The sequence below is a fragment of the Notechis scutatus genome, chromosome 4, assembly GCF_049901735.1.
Source record: "Notechis scutatus isolate UNSWTSFEM ecotype Mainland chromosome 4, rNotScu1.2, whole genome shotgun sequence".
Lineage (NCBI taxonomy): Eukaryota > Metazoa > Chordata > Lepidosauria > Squamata > Elapidae > Notechis > Notechis scutatus.
Genome location: NC_142012.1, coordinates 144,350,334 through 144,373,470, shown reverse-complemented (window position 1 = coordinate 144,373,470; position 23,137 = coordinate 144,350,334). Strand labels below are relative to the sequence as shown.

Here is a 23,137-nt window from a genome sequence, read left to right as displayed (position 1 = left end):
CTCTGAGTTTGGCTTCCTTCCCAGTGTTTGTTCTGATATCTGTGGACGTCTTCAAGCCCTTATCTTGCCTGGTTTGTGTTGTTTTTTACTCTTTATAATTTAAATGGCATTTCCTCCTTCTTGTAACTGCTTGTGTGGGAGTTTTTTTGTCTCCAGTCAAGGATATTTGGATTTTGGAAGCAAAGTGAAGGAATAAAAGGGGCTTCACCTGCTTTTTTGTGACTGTGTTTATTTTGTATCCCACCCTGGGTCATCACAGAAACTCTCCTGCAATTCAAAATACCATTGGATTGCATAAAGATTGGCTACATGTGTATCTGGATATCCTTCTGTAACAATAAACAAAATCATCCACAGGTTTGGTGGGGCCAGCTCCCTTTTCCTGCTGCCCTGAGCTTCTTAAAGCCATGGCTGGGCACTGTGGGCCCATCACCCTTTCTGACGTCGCCTCCTCCCGGATCCCATTCCCACCCCACCAGCCCTCGTATTAGCAAGGCCAGCATCGGTTGCAAGGCACACCCAGCACCAACAAGGCCTGGAAGGTATGCCTAGCACCAACAAGCAGCAAGAGTGAGGCACTGGAAAATCAGCCCCAGCCACTTCTCCATCTCCCGCTGTTGCCCTTACCATCTAAGGCCAGGCGAGGGAGGGCAAGGGGCGGGGCCATCCAGTGATGGAAAAGGGAGCCACAGCAGAAGGCCCAAAGAGCTGCATGCGGCTCTGGAGCACGTATTGCTGACACCCGTCCAAGAATATAGTTTTTTGTTTCAGACAGTACCTTTTTTAACAACTGATGCACTATTTAAACTATGGCAGAAAGCTATATCTAAATTTGAATGGCAGAGGAATAATGATTTAAATACAAGGTGTTACTTGATGTGAAAAAAGAAGGGGATTGGGCTTACTTACCTGATTTGCAATTGCATTTTGCAGCTTGTCTGGTTTTGAAAAATGAGTGCATGTTGCTGAGAAATAGGTTTCTGGAGCCAGAAGAACATGACCTGAGATTTTGGATGCCATGACTACATGGGTGAGGATAAAATTAAGGCTAAAGTAGATTTTTTAAAAAGGTTAGGAGTACCATTCTAATGTGGAATAGATAGAATTTGAGGTTTTGCCTGAAAATATTTTTTTCAGAACAAGAAGCATTTTGTGGATAGCAAACAAGAAGCAAATACAAAATGCTTTTGTGAGATACTAGCATTTTGTCAAGGATAAAATAAAAACAAGAGAAGATCTGGTGAGAAGAGCTATGCTTGATAATGGTTTTCTTATGTACATTCATTAAAAATGTTTTTTTTTAAATCAGGTTTTGAATGTTTTTAAGACTGAGTTTGAAGTAAATTGTGTAGAAATGATGAACATGGAATTGCTAAAATGTATAAACTGTCATTAAAATTTGAAGCAGAAGAACAACATGTGAAAGCCTATATAATAAAATGAACTAAAATGGTTATAATATTTATAATATATTATAATATTCAGATGGAACATTGTGAAACATATATGGTTGAAATTTCTGTTATGTTAAAATTTTGAGGAAAAAAATTATAAAACATAGCATTTGTATGTCAGCAGAGAAATTATCTGGAAAGTAGAGAGGAACCTAAAATTAATGTTGGAAAACTGAACAACAAGAAGCTACGTTTTACCATATTTGTGGATGTTAGGAATGATAGTCACCTAACAGTTGGGTTGGCAATATGCAGTATAAACCAGGATAGTAATTTAATACTGTATCTTTAAGAAAATGCTGTAATTGTGATTGGCTGAGGTTCCTCCAATGGCCATAAGATGGAGCCAGAAACCTGGTTTCTTTCTCCTTGCATTTCCTGTTTTGCCTTATTGCCTGATCGTTGTTCTTCTTGGATTGCTGTGAGTCTTGCAAAATTCTGTTTACGATACTTGACTTCATTTTTGGATTATCCCTGGACTGATATTAACTGCTTTGACTGTGTATGATTTGGACTGTTTGTTGGACTTTGTTTACCCATTTTACTGGAAGTAAAACCTACATTTTACTATTCAGTGTATCTGTATGCTGGTCGTGTGTTATTCAACATCACTCTCACTACGTTTCCCTGAGTGCACTCATTCTCCTAATGGGGAATACCTCAACAGTGGACTTACAAAAAAGCCAGAAAGCGTTGGATTTAAATTTGCATGTTAATTCAGAAGATTTAAAAGATTACTGTACAATTAATTCAGGAGGTTTTCCTTTTGGGACTGATAAACCGTTGGGGGAGGGGGATCGTGGAAATCTGTTTTTATGACAACTTAGCAAGAATGATTGGTAGAACTTGGTGAAATGGCCAAACTGACTTCTTTGTTTACAAGAAAAGACAATATTTAAGATTGTAAAAAGGTAAAAATGATATCCTCCTTTGGGTTTGTGGATAAACGGTTGGGGAAAAGTCATAAAACTTAGTTTTATACATGAAACTGTACTGAGACTATTGTATGCACAAAGATGAAAAGATTCGGTATTACCCACAATATAAGAACAGTTGGTGAAGAAGATGGAAGTTACTGAGATGGCTAAATTAACTTCGATAAAAGAAAAGACATTTTATATTAGTTTCTATTACCTTTTACCTTTAAAATTTTAAATAAAATGTATATTATGTTTTAATATATTTCACACATTTATTATAAATGATGTTTGAAGTGGATTCTTGAACACATACACACACATACACATATCTTCAAGAATCCACTTCAAACATCATTTATAATAAATGTGTGAATTTTAATTAGCATTTTACTCTAAATTGAAAACTATAGTGGAATGTATTATATTACTCAGCAAATCTTAAAATATCCACTTCAAAAATGTTTGAGTTAGCTATGAAGATATCCAGAAAAACCATGGCCTATTTCAATTTTTCCCAGGAACAGGAACCCCCTGTTATAAAATTATTTATAAATAAGTCATGTGACCTGAAATGTGAATGATGCAACATTTAACAGAATAACATCTCAAAAAAAAAACCCCTCCCCCATACAATGGAACGAAGTTTCTTTCATCTATTTAATTGGATACATTTCTGCCCAATCTTTCTTTCTTGATTAAAATTGCTGAAACTATAAAACTCTTTTTTTGTACAACTCAAGTCGGTAGTGGTGTACTTTGTTGAATGCTTTACTGAAGTCCAAGTATGCTATGCCCTAGAATTTCACTGGTCCACTAATTTAGTCACTTTGTTAAAAAAAAATGCAATACAATTTGTTTGGCATGATCTATTTTGACAAACCCATGTTGGCTTCCATTTCCTTCATCTATTTAGCATTAGCAATCAATTGATCCATTTTAAAATCCATATTTTTCTTCCTTGCTCCTAATCTTGAACAGATAAAATGGGTTATTTTTGTTGGAAAACCTTCCATAGAAGGTTTTAAGTCAAAAGTTCCTTCTTTTATAATGTGAACTAGAGTCATAATTAAATAACAATAGCACCCTCTACTGATCCAAAAGCAAAATTGTCAGTAAGACTGCCATGGAACTTATTGAGACAGGAAATATTCAATTAACAGATGTTTACAGATCCAATCAGTAGTGGGATTCAAATATTTTTACTACCAGTTCCATGGGCATGGCTTGGTGGGCGAGGCAGGGGAAGGATACAGTAAAATGTCCAGTCAGAGGTGGTATTTGCCGATTTTCTGAACTACTCAAAATTTCCACTACCGGTTTTCCAGAACTGGTCAGAACCTGCTGAATACCACCTCTGGATCCAACCCTCAAAGAGATAGATAAGATAAAGACAAAAAAACAACAACATTCGAAGCAGGAAAAAACCCTCAAGTCCTCAATTCAAACACATTTGTATTTGGAAGATATTTTTAAAAAAAATAATAACATTTCTTAAAAAGCAATAGAGTTCAAATCCAGCAATTCACAATCATGTTTTGTTTTCTTTCTTTCTTTCTTTCTTTTATTTTATTTATTTATTTTTGTCAATTGTTTACAAGATAATAGGTATAAGTAAAAACATAGTTATGAATACATGGATACATATAAGAAAAATAAAAAATAAAAGAAACAATAGGACAGGGACGGTAGGCACGTTGGTGCGCTTATGCACCATACCTCTTAGGGTCTTATTATTTTAAAAATCCAATCCAACTTCCAAAATAATTCAAGCAAAAATAAATTTAGAAATATTGGAAATCAGCAAGAGGAAAAATATACCTTATCAAAATATTTCTTACCCAGCAAATAAATACAACAAAAAACAGTGTTTGAAAAACGAGGAAGCCAAAACTAGTTGTCCTATTTGGGTTGCACCACAGCACTGGACATGATAGTCCTCCTTTCTCTTATTTGGTACTTCACCATTTGATCGCAAAGTCCCTAACCCCAACTCAGACTATCCAGAAGACAAATGGAATGATTCCTACAGCTCTCCTTAAAATTCAGGGACCTTTCAAGGCTTCGGATCCTGTCTGAACCACTGATCAATTGGATGTTGGTACATCCAATTTTGTGTACATCTGTGTTACTTTGACATATTCCCTCATGACAGTTGCACAATACCAATGGATTTGCCATCTTATATCCAGATAACCGACTGATGCAGTAAAAAAAAAAATCACCTGGAAAAAGTTAGATTCATGAAATTGGTGAACATTTAAGAATAAATGCAGTGTAGAACTGGTCTTAAATTAAATCTATATGAATGTGTTGCAAAGTTCTTCTCATCTATTACATGTGGATATTTGTTGGGAGACAAGGAAGGGATGTGTGGTTCTTCAAGTGGGGGTGTGGCTACAGTTTGCTTTTGAGCCTTACCATACACTGCATTTGTAGTCCTGTTTACATCCCATTTTAAGATACTTCTGCAAAAGAAAGGGAAGAGGTAAACAGCAATGGGAGTAAAGACTATTGGTAATTTGCAACTAGTGAAGTCTTACAGGACAACTTTATGAAAGAGACACATGAAGTCAGGGGTGGGGTTCAAATTTTTAACAACCAATTCTGTGGGTGTGGCTTAGGTGGTGGGAGCTTGGTGGTCATGTGACTGGGTGGACATGGCTTGGTGGTCATGTTATTGGCTGGGCGTGGCCAACTCAATATCACTCACATTGAGGCACACATCTCCTGGTCTCTCATGACTGTGGGGATGCTGCAACAGTAGTAAGTGTGAAAAAATAAGTCACTTTTTTCAGTGCCATTGGAACTTTGAATGGTCACTCCACACAAGCAAAGTACCAGCAAAGGAGGGGGAAAAAACTCCAGAAATGTTCCAGAGACAGGAAGTCTAGTCCTGCCAAGAATGTAATAAGGGTTAACGGAGAGGCAGTTTCTGTAAGCAACACCAGAATGTTTCCTTCTTGCCTTCCTTACAGGATTAGGCCAGTAATTTCTTCTAACAACCGGTTCTCCGAACTGCTTAGAATATTAACAACCGGTTCTAGCGAATAGGTGCGAACTGGTAGAATCTCACCCCTGCATGAGGTGAACTTCTTGAATACGAGGATTATTACAGGGAGTAATTGTTTACCTCTTGGAGGCACAGGGGCTACTTTGCTGCAGGTTTTCAATCCAGGTTAGACAATTATTTATTCATATCGTATTATTTTATGCCATTGTAAGCTGCCCAGAGTCACTCTGGATAGTGATATGGGTGGCATATAAATTAAATAAATATTGTTGGTCAGAAAAAAAATGCTGACTCAAGAAAATGAGGTGACTTCACAGCTCCAAATTTTATACTGTATGATCATGCTAGAAGTTTAACATGGATTTCATAATGAATGATGTCTTCTTATGCTTCTGTCTTTTACCTTGCGATATATCTGAATGTTTGGGATAAATACTGGAAAATAATAATCTCCATCTTGCTAAATTATTCATTGGCTATTTATTTAAACATGAAGAATCCAATAATTTTCCTCAGAGGAAAGATTATCATTTATTCTGATTTGTTCTGACGATTAATTTTAGTATCTTCAACAAGCTGTTGAACTGTTGAAACAAGGAGGAATATTGAGATGTATGACTGAATTTGACAGTTTTACTAATCATAATTTATAAGTAGAAGAAGAATATTAACTTTACGTGGAACATTATGCTCAGAGACAATTTGCATAGTATATTTTATTTTTGGTATATCACTCTAATCCTGATGCTAAAATGAATAATTCTAAAAACATTTGAAATGTAGGGTGAGCAGATTGGAAGCCTCCTTTTCTACGTAGTGGCAATGCTACATAGCCCAACAATATAGTAAAATGATTTACTTTAGAACAAATTTTGAAAATTGCAAACCATTTGCAACCAGGGATATTTCATGAGTTGTTTTCAAACCTTATGAATTTTCATAACATACTGAATTAGGATTGTATATTTATTAAAAAAAAATGTTTAACAATAAATAGAGTAAAGACCAACCAAACAACTGCCCTTAAAAGCCAAGTTCATTAAAAAAAAAAGTCAAGATGCAATCAAAAGCAATCAAAGTGAGAGTCTGGTCCTGGCGCTTATGTTATTCTTTAAATGTTTGGATGAAGAGACATTTACCTGTTGTACACAGAACTTAGCATTTAGTCCAATCATATTTCAGTTTGGAGAATTATGTTGGATGCTGACAACATGAAAAGTGACTAAAGGCTGGCAAACAAGATTTATAAAGCTTTCTAGGTGAAGAGAAGATTATAAAAACACATTTGCATAAAAGATCTCCTCCCTTTTAACTTAGGTATAATTGACTTGGTCTCAAGTTCCAGTTGGTTTAGAAGTGTCCAACCAGTGTTTTCACCTGAGTTCTTGGTTTTAGTTAGTGAAAACAGGAATATCATGTCTAGATGGTAAGTTTCTTCAATTTATGACCATATCATTGTTATCTTTGCACAATTGCTGGAGTGTTTTGTAAATGCAAGGGAATTTATAGCTTCGAAACTTATGTGTCTTATTATTTGTGTCCACAATTATAAAAATATAATTTAGAATTTCACAAACTTTCTCTATGTTTTTATCTACAGGCTGGGAAAATGAATCCCAAAGTGATTTATTCTCTCATAGCAATATGCATCACTATCACTTTCATCTTAGTGTTGGTTTTCTGTACTAGTGGACAAAAACACCAGGATTGTGAGAGTTCTTCCCAGAAAAAGGAACAAGAGGAAGCTGAGGATGTTGCCAGCCAGGTATTTCAAGATTTAACCCTAGAAGAGATAATGCAAGTAAAGAGTTATTTACAGTCCAACCTGGGAGTGCCACTGGTGGAGACGCCTCAAGCCAAACCATCAGACAACTGCATTTATTTGATTACCTTGCAGCTCCCTCCCAAAGCACAAATATTACAATTCTTAGATCATCAAGGATCTCAGCCACCACGAGAAGCTCTGGCTGTGGTCCATTTTGGAAATCAGCAGGACCCCAATGTGACAGAATATCTAGTGGGTCCACTCCCAGAACCAACATATCATCAAGATATCACAGTAGAAAAATATGGAAGGAAATTGCCATATTTTCAAAGGATGGTTTCGAGAAATGAGTTTCGTGAAATTCAAGATTTCTTGAAGAGAAATGAATACCCAAAGGCTCCAAATTTCATGCAAAAAGTTCTAAATTACAATGGAAGCAATCTTCGGTACAATTGTCAATTCCCACCAGGACTTAAATCAGGAGATCGCAAAACGTGGGTGAGTCATTTCCAGAATGTGTCTGGCTTCTATTTGCATCCAGTTGGTTTTGAAGTCCAAGTGGATCATAGTAGTTTGGATGTTTCTGAGTGGAAGGTAATAAAAGTATTCTATAATGGACAATACTTTGATGACATGGAAGACCTTGAGAGACAATTCAACATGGGAAAGGTTAGAGTAGACAAGGTTAATGAAGTCCCTCTTGATGGGGGATACTCTTCACTGAAGCAGAGGGTGCCACCAAAAGATCCAGGCCCTTTGCAGTATGAACCCCGTGGACCACGCTATAGGATTCACAATAATCATGTCACTTTTCTGAACTGGAGTTTTGCATTTGGAATTGATGCAAGCAGTGGTCCACGTATCTTTGATGTCAGGTTTAATGGAGAAAGAATAATCTATGAGTTAAGTTTGCAAGAAGCAAGTGTTATCTATGGCTCCAATAGTCCTGCTTCCATGTTGACCAGATATATGGATTCTAGTTTTGGACTTGGATCCCATATCTTTCCACTCACCCAGGGTCTGGATTGTCCTTATTTATCCAGTTATTTAGACTGGCATTTTTTTCATGATACTTCATTGCCTGTTAACCGTAAAATGGCTATCTGCATCTTTGAGCAGAATACTGAGTTACCCATACGACGACATTTTGAAAGTATCCAGTCTCCTTTTTATGGAGGATTGGCAGATTCAAATCTGGTATTCCGAACCACATCTACAGTTGATAATTATGACTATGTTTGGGATTTTATTTTCCACCAAAATGGAGTTGTTGATGTTCGAGTCCATGCCAGTGGGTACATAATATCTGATTTTTACTTTGGTGATGCTGAAGACTATGGCAGTAGAGTCCAAGAAAAAGTGCTGGGACCAATTCATACACATAATTTTCATTTCAAGGTGGATTTGGATATTGGTGGTAAGTAGGAAAAGTGTTTGTAACTTGCATGGAAATTATAGGCTTTTTGCCTAATTTGGCTTTCTCAGAATTGTTCTAATGATTGTCAGAACTATAATGAAGACAAACTCAAGAATATGGTTACTATTCTCCTATTCTACTATTCTTGAACTTCAATTTAGGAGGAGTGAGGTTTTTTTAAATTAAGAATATTTCCAGTATTTCACTGTCTTGTTACAAAACTTAATTCAACTTCTGTCATAATAACAAGAAAATATAATGGCATCAATTATGTAATTATCTCTTCATATAGTTTTGGGGTTTATCAGCATTCTTGTAACTCTTGCAGATGTCAATACATTTGTAGTATCACTTAAAGCTGAATATGTACATTGGTTGTTTTTCAGGTAGCTTTAGAACTGGCTTCTGGTTTCAGGGCAAAGAAATAAAATAAACTTTAATAAATTATTTTCTCACACCCACCCTTGAGAATTAAAATTAAAAATGGTATCTTAACTCTCATCCTGTTAATAGGGATGGATATGGAGAAATGTGTCTTTAAAAGCCTCCACTGAAATTTGTTGTCAGAAAAAATGTTGGATGATTTCTCTGAACTTCTTGAGGTGTAGAAGGCTTAAACAGTGGCCATCTGGTTTAGGAGATTTGAAGATTTGGATTTGAAGATTTAGTTAAAGGCTCAAACATATTTTGTGAGAATCTGTCACATATTATTCATATTTGTGCCACCAACTGGAACTGAACATAAATGTAACATTTTCAAACAATCATTATGTCATAATACCTGTTCGGTCCAATTCTATTTCTCTTTCTTTCTCTTTGTTACATAGACACATTCTTGTTAGCTCATTTAATTCATTTTAAATGCTGCTGCTTTCTGGACAACGATCCCATAAAACTATTTTGCTAATACCACAATGTAGATGCTCTTACTGTATTTATAAACATTCCTTTCATGAAATTCCTGTATTTCTTGATAGGGTAGGACACACATCCTATTGCCCTTTGTTGCCTACTCTGCACCTACCCTATTGAAGAAAATTGGTAGTGTGGTTTTCTTGCACGCTGATACAGCAAATACATGAAGACGCTGTTTATATTCAGCCTGAAAAACTAATTATGCATACTCTTATCACAATTTCATATCTGAGTAAGCAAAATGTTAATGTAGAAGCAACTTTGATTTTAAGAAGCTGAATATGCAACAGGAGTGGTCTGATCCATCAACAGTTGCTCAAGCACTAATTGTTGTACATGTTTTCTTTTTGAGGTGTGGGAAATACCCTGGTTGGCAATGACATGGCCTTTGAGACCATAAAGGCCCCTTGGAGCCCAGAAGATAAGATCCATCAAATGAAGATGGTGAGGGAAATTTTGGACACCGAGAATAAGGCGGTGTTTCATCTCCATGATGACATGCCCAGATACCTTTATTTTTCATCCAACTGCACAAACAAGTGGGGCCATGATCAAGGCTATCGAATCCAGATAGTCAGCTTTTCTGGAGACCATCTTCTAGAGTCAGATCCAATGGAGCCAGGCCTCAGTTGGGGTCGGTAAGTTATTATTTCTAAGTACAGAAGTAAAATAGATTCACCCATGTTTTGGGGTTTTTAGGAGTTTCAATAAAATAGGCAAGAACTGCCAAATTTATTCATTTTAAAGAGATAGATTTCTTTGAATCTATTTAAATATTTCAAATATTTGCTAAAGAAAATGTTTCCATTTCCAAGACTTAACTGTGGAACATACAGTATAAAGGAAAATGCTACTCAAATGGTGCAGAATTTCTTTTAACTCATATTCCTCACTACTGATCAAAAATTCACTATTGGATTGCATAGAGCAGGGATGTCAAATTCAAGGCCCGAGGTCTGGATCTGGCACACGGGGTGCTTAGATCTGGTCCATGGGGCTACCCTGGAAACAGTAAAGGAATGTGGTATCTCTGCCAGTGAAAATGGGCTGGCCGCGTGCAGCCCTCCCGAACTCTGTTTTCACTAGCAGAGGGTTGCAGGAGGCTGTTGTAGCCAAAAACGGAGCTTGGGAGCCCATTTTTTCTGGCAGAGTGATTGGTCCACCACAGGCATCCCTGACAGAAGAGCTGGCCACACCCACCCTGGCCACGCCCCCCCCAGCCCCCATGAGGCCAAACACAACCCTGATGCGGCCCTCAATGAAATTGAGTTTGACACCCTGGCATAGAGTGAAACAGTCCCTTTGACAAATGTAGTATGTCTGGCTTATGATCTATAATCATAATTGGAAGAATAGTTAAAATACTTTCCATGTTACAATGATCTATTTTGGGGAAATTATCCTCAACCTGAGAGGTATTCTTAAATTTGACTTAAGACAAATGCTACAGATTATTGGAGGTTAATACTATCTAATAGCAAAATGAGCCTAGCAATTTTTTCATTTCTCCAATGTTTTCCCCCCAAAACCCAAGACCAGATAAGTTTTGAGATGTACAGAAATAAAATTTAAATTTATGGGGGGGAAAAAAAGAGAGAATGGCATTTATCAAATCCAAATAATATAAAGTAAAAATAAAATTGTGGCCTGAAATACTTTTTTTTAGTTCAAATCGGCTATAACCATATCCGGAGCATATAGTCCCATCTATTGGTGGCTATGCATATTTTTATCTGATATTTGCAACACCTCCTTCTCCACAAGTGCCCTTCAGAAACATTGTCTTTTCAATTGTACTGGTTGAATATTAAACAAATCTGAGCCATATTATTGAAAATTTGTACCCAGCTATAACCATATCTAAAGTCAGCAGACCTGGCTACTGGTGAAATTTCAAATTGCTTTGGTTGAGTATTGAAGGAACTCAAGCCATGTTATTGTAAATTTGTACTCTTGCACTGCTGGACCAAATTTGAGATGTTCCTGGTAAACTTTAATCTCCTGAGTTTGGGATCAGTATATTTAATGGACTATCTACCAGGACGGAGATCCACGATACCTGCTAGGTTGGCAGAGATATCCACAGCAGTGTTGGCCAGTGGTGGGATTCAATTTGTTTTACTACCGGTTCTGTGGGCATGGCAGGAGAGGAATACTGTAAAATCTCCATTCCCTCCCCACCCCACTAACCTGCTTTCCAGCTCTGTTCTCCTGTGCAGGGTAACAAAAGAAGATCCAGCCAATCTGCTGGGACTCGGGAGGCAGAGAATAGATGGGAGTGGGGCCAGTCAGAGGTGGTATTCTGAACTACTCAAAATTTCTGCTACCAGTTCTCCAAACTACCCCAAATTTCCACTACCGGTTCTCCAGAACTGGTCAGAACTAGCTGAATACCATCTCTGCTGTTGGCATTCTGAAACTCATCTATGCAGCGGTGGGATTCAAAATTTTTCACTATCAGTTCTCTGGGCATGGCATGGCTTGGTGGGCATGGCTTGGTGGGGGTATAGCTTGGTGGGCATGGCTTGGTGGGTATGGCAGGTGAAGGATACTGTAAAATCTCTATTCCCTCCCCACTCCTGGGGGAAGGTTACTGCAAAATCCCCATTCCCTCCCCACCCCACTAACTGCTTTCCAGCTCCGTTCTCCTGTGCAGGGCAACAAAAGAAGACCCAGATGATCAGCTGGGACTCAGGAGGCAGAGAATAGATGGGGGCAGGGCCAGTCAGAGGTGGTATTTGCCGGTTCTCCAAACTACTCAAAATTTCCGCTACTGGTTCTCCAGAACTGGTCAGAACCTGCTGAATACCACCTCTGCATCTATGGAATTACACATGGCAGTTCAAACATAAAATCAACTCAAAATTCATTTGTAGTTTAATAATGAGTTACAACATTGATTGTCCCTATATTTTCATAGTTGAGTTGCCATGGAATAAAATCCTGTCATTATATTATCTTTCAAGACCTATGCCTAGAATAACCATCTCTTAATATCTTAAGAAGAGAAATAATAATGAATAAACCTCAATCTATGAACTCTTCTTGTTTTGTCTTAAAAGTTATAAGCTAGCTGTTACAAAGAGGAAAGAAAATGAATCTTTCAGCACAACTGCCTACAATCAGGTTGACCCATGGAATCCTCCTGTGGCCTTTGCTAACTTCATAAACAATGAGAGCATTGTCAATGAGGTAAGTGAAGGTGAATCCTACTGAGCACTGAAGCATCTAGCAGGTTATTATCCCACAATCTGGTGCTGTCCAAATACATTGGAGTTAAAGTCAAACTTACTTGGAAGACATCAAATTATGAAGGTAGCCTATTGGACTGTCATCCAAAACTTACTCTGGAAGTAGGCACATGCTGCTAAGAGTTTTAGCAGCACTTCCTCTTTAAGGGAAAAAAGGAACAATCATGGTGATTTTTAGGATGCTTGTTCAGAGGACAGCTTAAATTCTCATGTACTGGGATCAGGTTTCCTGTTTGCATTTTTGTTAGCTGAGGTAATTTGATCTTGGAAACTATGAATGGGATTTATGCCTTACCTTTTGCATTTTTAATGGATTTTAAGTACCAAAGATGATAAAATTTTGCAGAATGGATATAAGGTATTTGGTAACAATTTTCTACTCCAATTTTCCATTTCTACACATCTCCAATTCCAAATAGGAAAGCAAAAAGTTATATTTTCAGATTACCCCCCAGATTTCACTAAGTCACCTGCTGTTTTACTTAACAAACTTAGCTTCTTTGAATCCATTGCTGTACTACTTTTCTGTTTAATGGGTCTTTTTCCTAAGATAGTACAGTAACATTGTCCCTTTTCGTTTCATAGGATCTAGTTGCCTGGATCAATGCTGGCTTTCTCCATATTCCACATGCTGAGGACATACCCACTACTGCAACTCTTGGGAATGTAGTTGGTTTCTTCTTGAGACCCTACAATTATTTTGATGATGATCCTTCCGTATATTCTCCAGACAGTATTCACTTCAACCAGGAAAACTTCTTTCTCTGTGAGACCAATCCACTTGCATGTCTGGGAAAAATAGCTTCGTGTCTGCCCCCTTTCCCCCTTTTTACTTATGAAGGTTTTCAAAACGTAACAACTCTCTAATGTCTTCTATTTTTGACAGGTGAATTAGAAATTGGAAACAAAGAATGAGTTTGCATTACTGGCAGCTAATACTTTTTTCTTTTTTTCTGCAGCATTAATTGATATTTTTTGTCTGAATATTAGCCTACTCTCTTCAGGAAACCATGAAATGGAATTATCTGGGAATTTAGAAGAAGGTTGTAGAACTTTTTCTTTGCTATAGGAAAGAAAGCATGCATGATTCACATTTTTAATTTGACAATGGACATTGAGAAAGATATATACTTCCATTTATTGGCCATAATCCTCCCTTCCTTTTACAATATTAAAACACTGATGTTAGAATTAAAATTAGCTTTCTGATCCACTGATTAGAGGACAATAGGGGTGTCTTCAGTGAGAAAGTTCATAAAAGGCACAGTGATGTCCTCTTTGTGACCTAGTAGTAATCCCATGTCTTGGAAGATATGAGATTACTTAGAAGTAATTTTCTGAAGAAGATATTAGAGAGGATAAATTATTATTGTCTTGGGGATTTAATTGGGTGGGGGTGTGTGAGGAAAGATACGGAGACAAATATGGATAAAGTGTGTAGAATAAATTCAACATTTATAAGAACAAGAAATTTTCCAAGAGATGTTTTGAACTTGGTCTGCTTTGACTAGTTCTTTCTGTGATAGTGCACCTTAGTGTACCGGCTATCCCAGAGGCAAAGAAAACAAAGAAATTTCATAAAACCACCTTGAAGGCCGGGGACTTCCGGTTTGAGCTTCTTCAGCGACAGACCGAAACCTCGTCTCTGCGAGGCTTCGATCTGTGCTTGCTGCTGGAGCGCCCCGAGCTGGCTGGTTTCGGGGCTAAGCCATCCCGTAGAGGTGGTGAAGAGGAGGGAGACTGCCAGCAGGGTTGAGGAGAGCTGCATCTCTCCTCCCCAGCTGGCCATTACTCCCTTTCCCGAAGGCGGTTGCAGCGGTGGTCAGAAATGGCCACCACAAAGAAGAACTCGACCAGAAAAGAATGTGCAGGAGGAAGATAAGAAGTGAAAGTTTTGGTTGACCGTGTCAAACAGCAAAAGCAACAAATAAGGTACCCTGGAATTGAAACTGTTAAAAAACAATAACATTGTTCCCTAAGAAGATTTTTAAACTGCGAAGGAGAGAGAAAAGGGAAAAGATTTGGTTTTCTCCTTTTCCTATACTGACAGCTAAGAGACTTAAGCAAGAAATTGGAAAAAATCCACTTTGACATCAATAGGCATTTAACGCTGAAAATAAAAAGTCAAAGGGATAATAAAGATTTCTGGATAATTAAAAGCTTTTGAAAACAGGAAAGGAGAGAAAAAGAGTAAAAGGGTAGGATCTGGAAGTGAGGAGACTGCCTGGAATTAAAAAAAAGAACTTACAGCAAAATCTCAACAAGACTTCCAAAAGATACATTCTAACTGAAATATCGCAACAAAAACCCCAGGAAGAGAAAGTCGAAAAAGAAATAAGAAGATATAACTCAAGACTATCTGGGTTACTTGATGATTTCTGGATTCTTGGTTATTGTTTTGAATGACTAAAATCAATCGGGTGGTTGTTTAAAACTGTTTAAAATGGCTCCACTTTTAGAAGAACTGAAAATGGAACTTAAAAAGTACAAAGAAGATGCACAAGAAGGGAGAGGTTCTTTTGGCTTCGTATTTCAGTTTTTGGAAATGAAGATTTGGAATTATGAGAAACAACAAGAAATGCCTGCAGAACAAGAAGATTGCGACAAAGAAGAAACCATCTTTAATGAACAAGTAATTTTAGATGGGGGGGAAAAAAGGAAAGGGAGGAAAGAGAATGGAAAGTTTAAGATTGGGAAAAACAACTCCAAAAAAAAAAAAAAAATAGAGTGAAAAATAAGTATAAAATCAGAAAGCAACAGAAGAGGGAAATGCAGAAGAGAGAATTAGAACTAGACAGACAAGAGGGTAAAAAGGGGAAGGAGAAGATGAGAGGGAAGAAAGAAAGGAAAGAAGTTATAAAGGACAGAAGCAAAATATAGAGAAACAGAGCCTATTTATAGATAATGGGTGAAAACTTAATGGAAAAAGGGATTCTGCAAAGGTACATAAGATAGTATGGTTATATTAGAAGCAGAAATAATTTTAGAAAATATGAAACAATGTATGATTAAAATGTCTGATAAAATGGCTATCGTAATTCAGGGGAATGCTTGTCAATAAATAAATGTAACAAAAGGTATATTTAATGATTTATAAAACATATGTGAAGAGAAATAAGGGAAAAATTAATTATGGAGATTATATGGGTTTTTAAGGAAGTATGATATTTAATTGAAAAGAAGTGTCAAAGATGTTAAGATTTTAATGATTATTAATGAACAGGAATGGAATGAGGGTTTATAATTACATATATTTACAATCTTTTTTAAAAAAAGAATATAATGTGTATTATAAGAATGTACCAAGCAGAATTTGATTGGAAGTTATGTATTATGTATTATATTGAAGGTCATAAACTTAAGGTATATATTGAAATTTAAATAAGAGTTGAATGGATGTAATTAAAAGATATAAAGGTGTCATACTCCAATTAGTAACTACAGGAGAAAATTTGTTTAATGAGAAAAGATAATATGAAATTGAAACAGAACAGACAAAAGTATAAATATAATTATTTGAATTGAGATGAGATTCAAAATAAAATTGAGAAAATTAAAAGAGGGGAAAAACTATATAGAAAATGTAAAATAGTATAAGATATGGAATAGAATACAAAAAGGAGCATGAAATTGAGTTTTGTGTCTGTATAAAGAAATTCAACCCGGGACCATGCTATTTTCAAAAAAGATGTTTAACTTGTATTTTGTATGTGTGAAAACCCAAATAAAACTTTATTAAAAAAAACAACAACAACAACACCTTGAAGGCCCATCTGGAATGACACAATTTTGAAGTCTCCAATGACCTCCCAGCCATAGTCATCATAATTGAAAGTACTCAGCAACATCTTGATATTGTTGTAGTGGTGTAGTCCTATTTGACGTCCACAGAATGAGTCACAGGGAGAGATGTATACATGTTCCCATTATGAAACAGCATGGCTTTGAGCCTCCTAGATGAACTGTTTATATATATGTGCCAATCACCTGTGACTCCTATAGCCTCGAATAGACTGGCCACATTGTTGCAAAAGCCAACTGAAGAAGTTTGGAAAACATTGGTGATGCTTTCTCTGATCTGTGACATGTACATTTTCATCCAACCAATTCCACTCCTTGAGCCTAGATGACAGAATCTCAGCATGGGACTAGGTAAGATGAAGTTCTCTGATCAGATCATTGAGGTCTTTCTGGTTGGGAAAGTATGGCTTCTTCTCCTCAGCTACATTTGTGAAATTGTAATTGTATCTGGACTATCTTCCTCACTGTCTGACTTACTTCTTGCTCCTGAAGATGGCTTATCTTTTTTTGGAGGAAGTGGGAACAGGGAGCTCAGGACAATGTGGTACTGTGGCGATGATAGAGGAAAGTCTGGATACATGATAGTAGGCAGTCCACCAGGCAGAAGTAGCAGTTGCTTGAGAAGTCAGTTGGTTTCCGCCAAATTCTTGGGATAGCAAACTTCATGGCCTTCTTCCCCCCCCCCCCCATATCTGCTGGTAAACAGCAGAATTGTATAATTTTTTTAAAAAAGATATCCCACACATTATTATGCAACATATTACTATAGGGCATAAAATATATATTGTAGTCTGTATTTTCCTTGAATATTGAAAATAGTGAAAACTTCTTAATTACAACTCTTAAACTATAATAAATCACTGAAATCCCAATCAGCAAGCAGCAAATTGTTCACCTTACCTTCAAGAGTTTTCTTGCAGTATTCACAAATGAATTGAAGTGCCCTGGGCTTCTGTTGATCCCCGACAGGCATGCTGAAGTATGTTTTGTTGGCCTCATACACCTTAGCAGATGCTTTGACAGAATACTTTTTCATTCTTCCCTTGATAAATTGTCCACACATAAAGCAAAATTTATCTGCTGGGTGCAAGCAACTTCTTGATGCCATTTAAATCAAATATTGCTATGCACTATTCTCTTACTCAGCAATTAGACAAACTAAAATGTTTGTTTAGCACCTGTTTTTTTTGTACTTCTATGGATACTACAGGATAGTACAAGAAAGTGCTAGAAATATCTAAAAGATTCCAGAAAGTTCTAGAAAATTCTGGCTAATTCTAAAAACTTCTGGGTAGTTCTCACAGTTCAAGAATATTCAGGAAGTAAATTTAGCATTGAATGTGAATCGAAATAACAAGAAAAAAATCAAGGAAACAGTCGGTCCACTAAAGAGAGAAGATGGCAAGGAAGTAACAGGCAACAGATAGAAAGCAGAACTGCTTAACTCATTCTTTGCATCTGTCTTCATGCAAAAAGAAACTATATCTCAACCCACCAAAAACATAATTGTAAAAGACAGACTAGAAATAAAAGTTAAAATAAGCAAAAAAATAGTAAGAGAACACATGTCTGATCTTGATGAACACAAATCACTGGGGCCTGATGGATTACATCCCAGAGTTTTAAAGGAGCTGGCAGAAGTCATCTCAGAACCACTGCACCATATCTTTCAAAAATCCTGGAGCACCGGGGAACTACCAGAGGACTGGAAAAGAGCTGACGTGGTTCCCATCTTCAAAAAAGGAAAGAAACAGACCCAGGAAACTATAGACCAATTAGCCTAACATCAATACCTGGGAAGATACTGGAAAAGATAATAAAAAAACAGATCTGCCAACATCTAGAAACAAGTAAAGTAATAATTAGCAGTCAGCACGGGTTTGTTAAAAACAGATCATGCCAAACCAATCTTATTTCATTCTTCAACACAGTGACTAAATTAGTAGACCAGCAAAGTACTGTGGACATAATATATTCGACAAAGTAGACCACAACCTACTTCTTAATAAGCTAGAAAAAAGTGGAATAGATGCTACTAGATGGATGAATCCACCACTAGATGGATTCACAACTGACTGGCAAACCATACTCAACGAGTAGTCCTTAATGAGTCTAAGTCTACATGGAGGGAAGTAAGCAGTGGGGTGCCACAAGGTTCCGTCTTAGGCCCAATACTCTTCAATATCTTCATTAACAACTTAGATGAGGGAATAGAAGGGGAACTTACCAAATTTGCAGATGATACTAAGCTGGCAGGAATAGCTTACACTCAAGAAGATAGGCTCAAGATCCAGATGGATCTTGACAGACTAGAACACTGGGCCATATCTGTTGTGGTAATTCCCCATTAGGAGAATGAGCGCATACAGGGAGACCTATTGAGAGTAGTGTTTGAATAATACACACACAGCACACAGATACACTGTACAATAAATGTAGGGTTTTACTTTCAATAAAGGTTTAAGCGAAGTTCAAAATAGGCAGTCCAAAGTCATTCACAGGTAAGATCAGTCAGTTTTAGTCCAGGGATAATCCAATAACAAAGTCCAGTGTCAAAAACAGTTCAGTATCAGACTTACATCAAATCCATGAATATCGGTCAATACAGGAAATATTCTCCAACAGAAGGAAAACAGAGACTCACTGAGAAACACTCTCTTCTGAGACTAAGACTAAGACAACCCAGGTTTCTGGCGCCATCTTATGGCCGTTTGAGAAATCACACCCAACTACAGTTTTTGCATTTTCTTAAAGATACAGTATTAAAATGTCTATCCTTGTTTATATATTTCCAACCCAAATAGCTGTTAGGTGACTTACATTCCTAACAATATCTACACATAATAAAATGAAATTCAATATAGAGAAAAGTAAAGTTCTACACTTAGGCAAGAAAAACCAAAAGTACACATATAGACTGGGTGAAACCAGGCTCAATAGCAGTAACTGTGAGAGGGATCTTGGAGTCTTAGTGGACAACCAGCTAAATATGAGCCAGCAGTGTGCAGTAGCAGCCAAAAAAGCTAATGCAATCTTAAGTTGTATTAACAGAGGGATACAGTTAAGATCAATGGAAGTACTAATACCACTCTATAAAGCCTTAGTAAGACCACACCTATAGTACTGCATCCAGTTTTGGTCACCACATTATAAAAAAGATGTTGAGACTCTAGAAAAAGTACAGAGAAGAGCAACCAGGATGATTAGGGGACTGGAGGCTAAAACATACAACGAATGGTTGCAGGAACTGGGCTTGGCTAGTCTAGTAAAGAGAAGGACCAGGGGAGACATGATAGCAGTCTTCCAATATTTGAGGGGCTGCCACAGAGAGGAAGGGGTCAAGCTATTTTCTAAAGTGCCTGTAGGCCAGACAAGGAATAATGGATGGAAACTGAACAAAGAGACAGTTAACCTGGAAATAAGGAGAAATTTTCTGACAGTGAGAACAATCAACCAATGGAACAGCTTGCCCTCGGAAGTTGTGGGAGTGCCATCACTTGAGACTTTCAAGAAGAGATTGGACTACCATTTGTCAGAAATGGTGTAAGGTCTCTCGCTTGGCGGGGGGTTGGACTAGATGACCTACAAGGTCCCTTCCAACTCTGATCATCTGTTATCTGTTATCTATTATCTTCCAGAGGGGCTTTGGCTACAAGCCAACTATTGAGACCCACACACTCTTCCTAAATGAAGTGTAAATGTATAGAGTCATGTAATGATCCCTTGTGTTTACAAATTATCCCATTTGTAATTTAAAATACCTGTTCAAAAGAAAGGGAAGAGATTAGCAGCAGAGGTAGTAAAGACAATTTATGGTGATTGTAACTCATGGAGCATACAGCATGTTTTATAAAAAGCACTTCTTTTCCAACAACTATTTTGTCTGTTAAGCATATTCTCAGAACCTCAGACAAAAAGATGCTGTTTTTGGTTTGGCGTGTTCTTCAAACTCAGTCAATGAAATATCTAAACATTTTAATCTCACAATGAAATGATTCAGCAAACTTATTTTAATGAAGATAATGCCCTAACAACTGTTGTTATGCATTTATTTTTTTTGCATATGCAAATGATTTTCCCTTTTTTCTTGTTGAGTTGTACATGATATAAAATCTGCTTGTTCCAGTTTTGAGTCATTATCAAAGAGGAGACACAAGACTGAGACTGACCTGAAAGTCGATTAAAAATTACAGGCTGCAAGAATATATGGAAATTGATAGGGCATAGAAATGAAGCCTTAATAATTAATAAGCAACAAACCTGCGTAACTTTCCTATATTGGATTTACAAAAAAAGACTTCTTAAAACTTTTAAGAATTTTTAAAGAAGAGCCAAAGAAAAAATGAAAAGAAATCAACCTTGAAATTATTTGAAGAGATTAAAGTTTATGATTATTAAAAGTAAAAAAGAAGGAATATAAGGTCAGTATATTTGGTCAAGGTTAAAGATGAAGTGTTGTTTTCTCTGGTGACAGTGCAACTTTTGCTGATCATAAAAATTTGGCAAAACAATGAATGGCAGGTTTTAAGGATTTGTTTATATATAAGAGTTGGAATATGGGAAGAAGAGATTTATTGTATTTTAAGAGAAGGCAATAAGGTACTAGACTTAGTTGTATTTGGTATGAGGGAGGAGACACATTTTTTTTCTTTACTATAATCTTAGTGTTTCTTTTCTATTTTATTTTTTAATTGATGTACTTTCTTTTTTATTATTTCCTTTTTAATTTGTTAAGATTAAATTAATTTATTTTTATCTTTTTAATTGTCATAGGTAATAAAATTACTATTTTAAAAAGGAAATAAGAATCAGTCCTGTAATAGGAGTCTCATTTCAAAGTGAACTTAATTATTTCCCTGATATTTAGAAGAAGTGGTGCCATCACTGAGAAGGCATGACTCTGGGGTCCCATGAGATAATATTGTTTAATAGAAGGTACCTAGAGGCTGTCCCCTCTTCTTGATCTGGTGGGTGGGCAGAAACTACAGTGTTCTGATGTATAGTTTTGTCCTATGCCGTGGAGACATTTGTAGGTGATCATCCACAACTTGAATTGCACCTAGAAGCCTATTGGGAATCAGCCCAGCAGCTAATTGAGCAGTGATGTTACCACATTATAGTAATCCAAACAGAAGGTATTAAAGATATGAGACACCATGATCAAGGAGTCATAGTCTAGGCATGAGTGCAATTGCTACACAAGAGGAACCTGTGCAAAAGTCTTTTGGGCCATGGTTGCAAACAGCTCATTGATCAGGAGCTTGGAGTCCAGGAAAGTCCACAGATTATTCACCAACACTAGCTTAAAGACAAGAAGGCTAAGAGGTGGCAAGATAGCTGTGTTTCAACATTTGAGGGATTGTTACAGAAAGGAAGGTGTGGATTTATTATCCTGAAGACAGGGTAGAAGGGACAATGAGTGAAGCTCTGCAGAGAGTGATCCAAACTGAAAATAAGGAAGAATTTCCTCAGGGAGTAATTTTCTCAGACAGTAACAGCTTGCATTTTGAATCTTAATTCAAGGTTAGAGAATTATTTCTCTGGGCAGTTGGACCTAAAGACCCCCGAGGCATCTTCTAAACCAGTGAGTCTATGATTCAATCAAGCAGATCCCTAACAGTTCTTTAACTCATATAATTTTGCCTAGCTCAATCACATCTTTAAGTTTAAAATTGTATTAATGTAATACTAAACTATACACTCATAATGCAACATATGTGCAACCCCCCTGCATGCCCCGCCCCTGCACATGTGCATCTGACCCTGCCACATACGCCCTGCCTCCCTTGCCTATTTTTGGCTTCCAGGTTGGTGCAGGAGGCCTTCCAGGTCCAAAAGAGGGCACGTGGGGCACATGCTGCCCCCTATGCCCTGTTTTGGCTTCTAGGTTGGTGCTCCCCGTGCCCCATTTTGGGCCTGGAAGGCTTCCTGCACCAACCTGAAAGCCAAAACGGGGCACGGGGGCACTGTGCAAGACCCTAAAATGCAATGCGAGCAGCCCTGCACATGCACCCCACCCCTCCATGCATGCGCGGCAGAGATCTGAAGTCCAGCTGGTCAGCATGGTGGAGCTGGGCTGAGGCAATGGCTGGCATGCCCACTGAGAGGGCTCTGCGTGCCACCTGTAGCATGTGTGCCATAGGTTTGCTATCACGGGCCTAGGATATCTTTAATATTGTTGATGCTACATATACAGTAACACTAGTTGCCTGAAAATAATTGTAGGACTGAAGAGAATGAGATGGCTTTGTGGATCCAAATCTGAGACTGTGTGGTCATGACAGTGGTTTAACATAGATTTCATAATGGATTGTCTCTGATGTTTTTTCCCTAAACTATACATATATACATCTGGAATGAGACACATAGAAATAAACAAAGTTTAAGAAATCATGCAGTCCTCCATAACCTACTAAATGTTTGGGATAAATATAGGAAAATAACAATTCTGAGCTTTCTCCCTCTTGCTACATTATTTAAGTCTTATTTTTATAAAGATCACAGATTCAAGAAACTTGCTCAGGAGAGATATTTGATTTGGGTGACAAGGTAACAGAACAAAAATCTGTTAAATCTCAGTGCTCTTCTAGTCTTCTTTCAGAAA

General features: G+C 37.2%; 1 protein-coding gene across 1 annotated transcript; it reads left to right on the top strand.

The window, feature by feature from the left end:
* The first annotated feature begins 6,722 nt into the window (after positions 1–6,722).
* LOC113411733 (amine oxidase [copper-containing] 3-like) lies at positions 6,723–14,223 on the top strand. The gene is made up of 5 exons (XM_026666961.2): positions 6,723–6,810; positions 6,985–8,566; positions 9,834–10,119; positions 12,544–12,673; positions 13,318–14,223. Exons 1-5 carry the CDS (start codon positions 6,808–6,810, stop codon positions 13,597–13,599), a joined length of 2,283 nt encoding a protein of 760 aa, XP_026522746.2. The 5' UTR covers positions 6,723–6,807; the 3' UTR covers positions 13,600–14,223.
* The last annotated feature ends 8,914 nt before the right edge of the window (positions 14,224–23,137 follow it).

What these genes read in the sequence shown, in the direction of transcription:
- LOC113411733 (XM_026666961.2), top strand. An exon ending in GGTGGATTTGGATATTGGTG is followed by an intron (nt 8,567 to 9,833) that starts GTAAGTAGGAAA and finishes TTTCTTTTTGAG; the next exon opens with GTGTGGGAAATACCCTGGTT. An exon ending in ATGAGAGCATTGTCAATGAG is followed by an intron (nt 12,674 to 13,317) that starts GTAAGTGAAGGT and finishes TTCGTTTCATAG; the next exon opens with GATCTAGTTGCCTGGATCAA.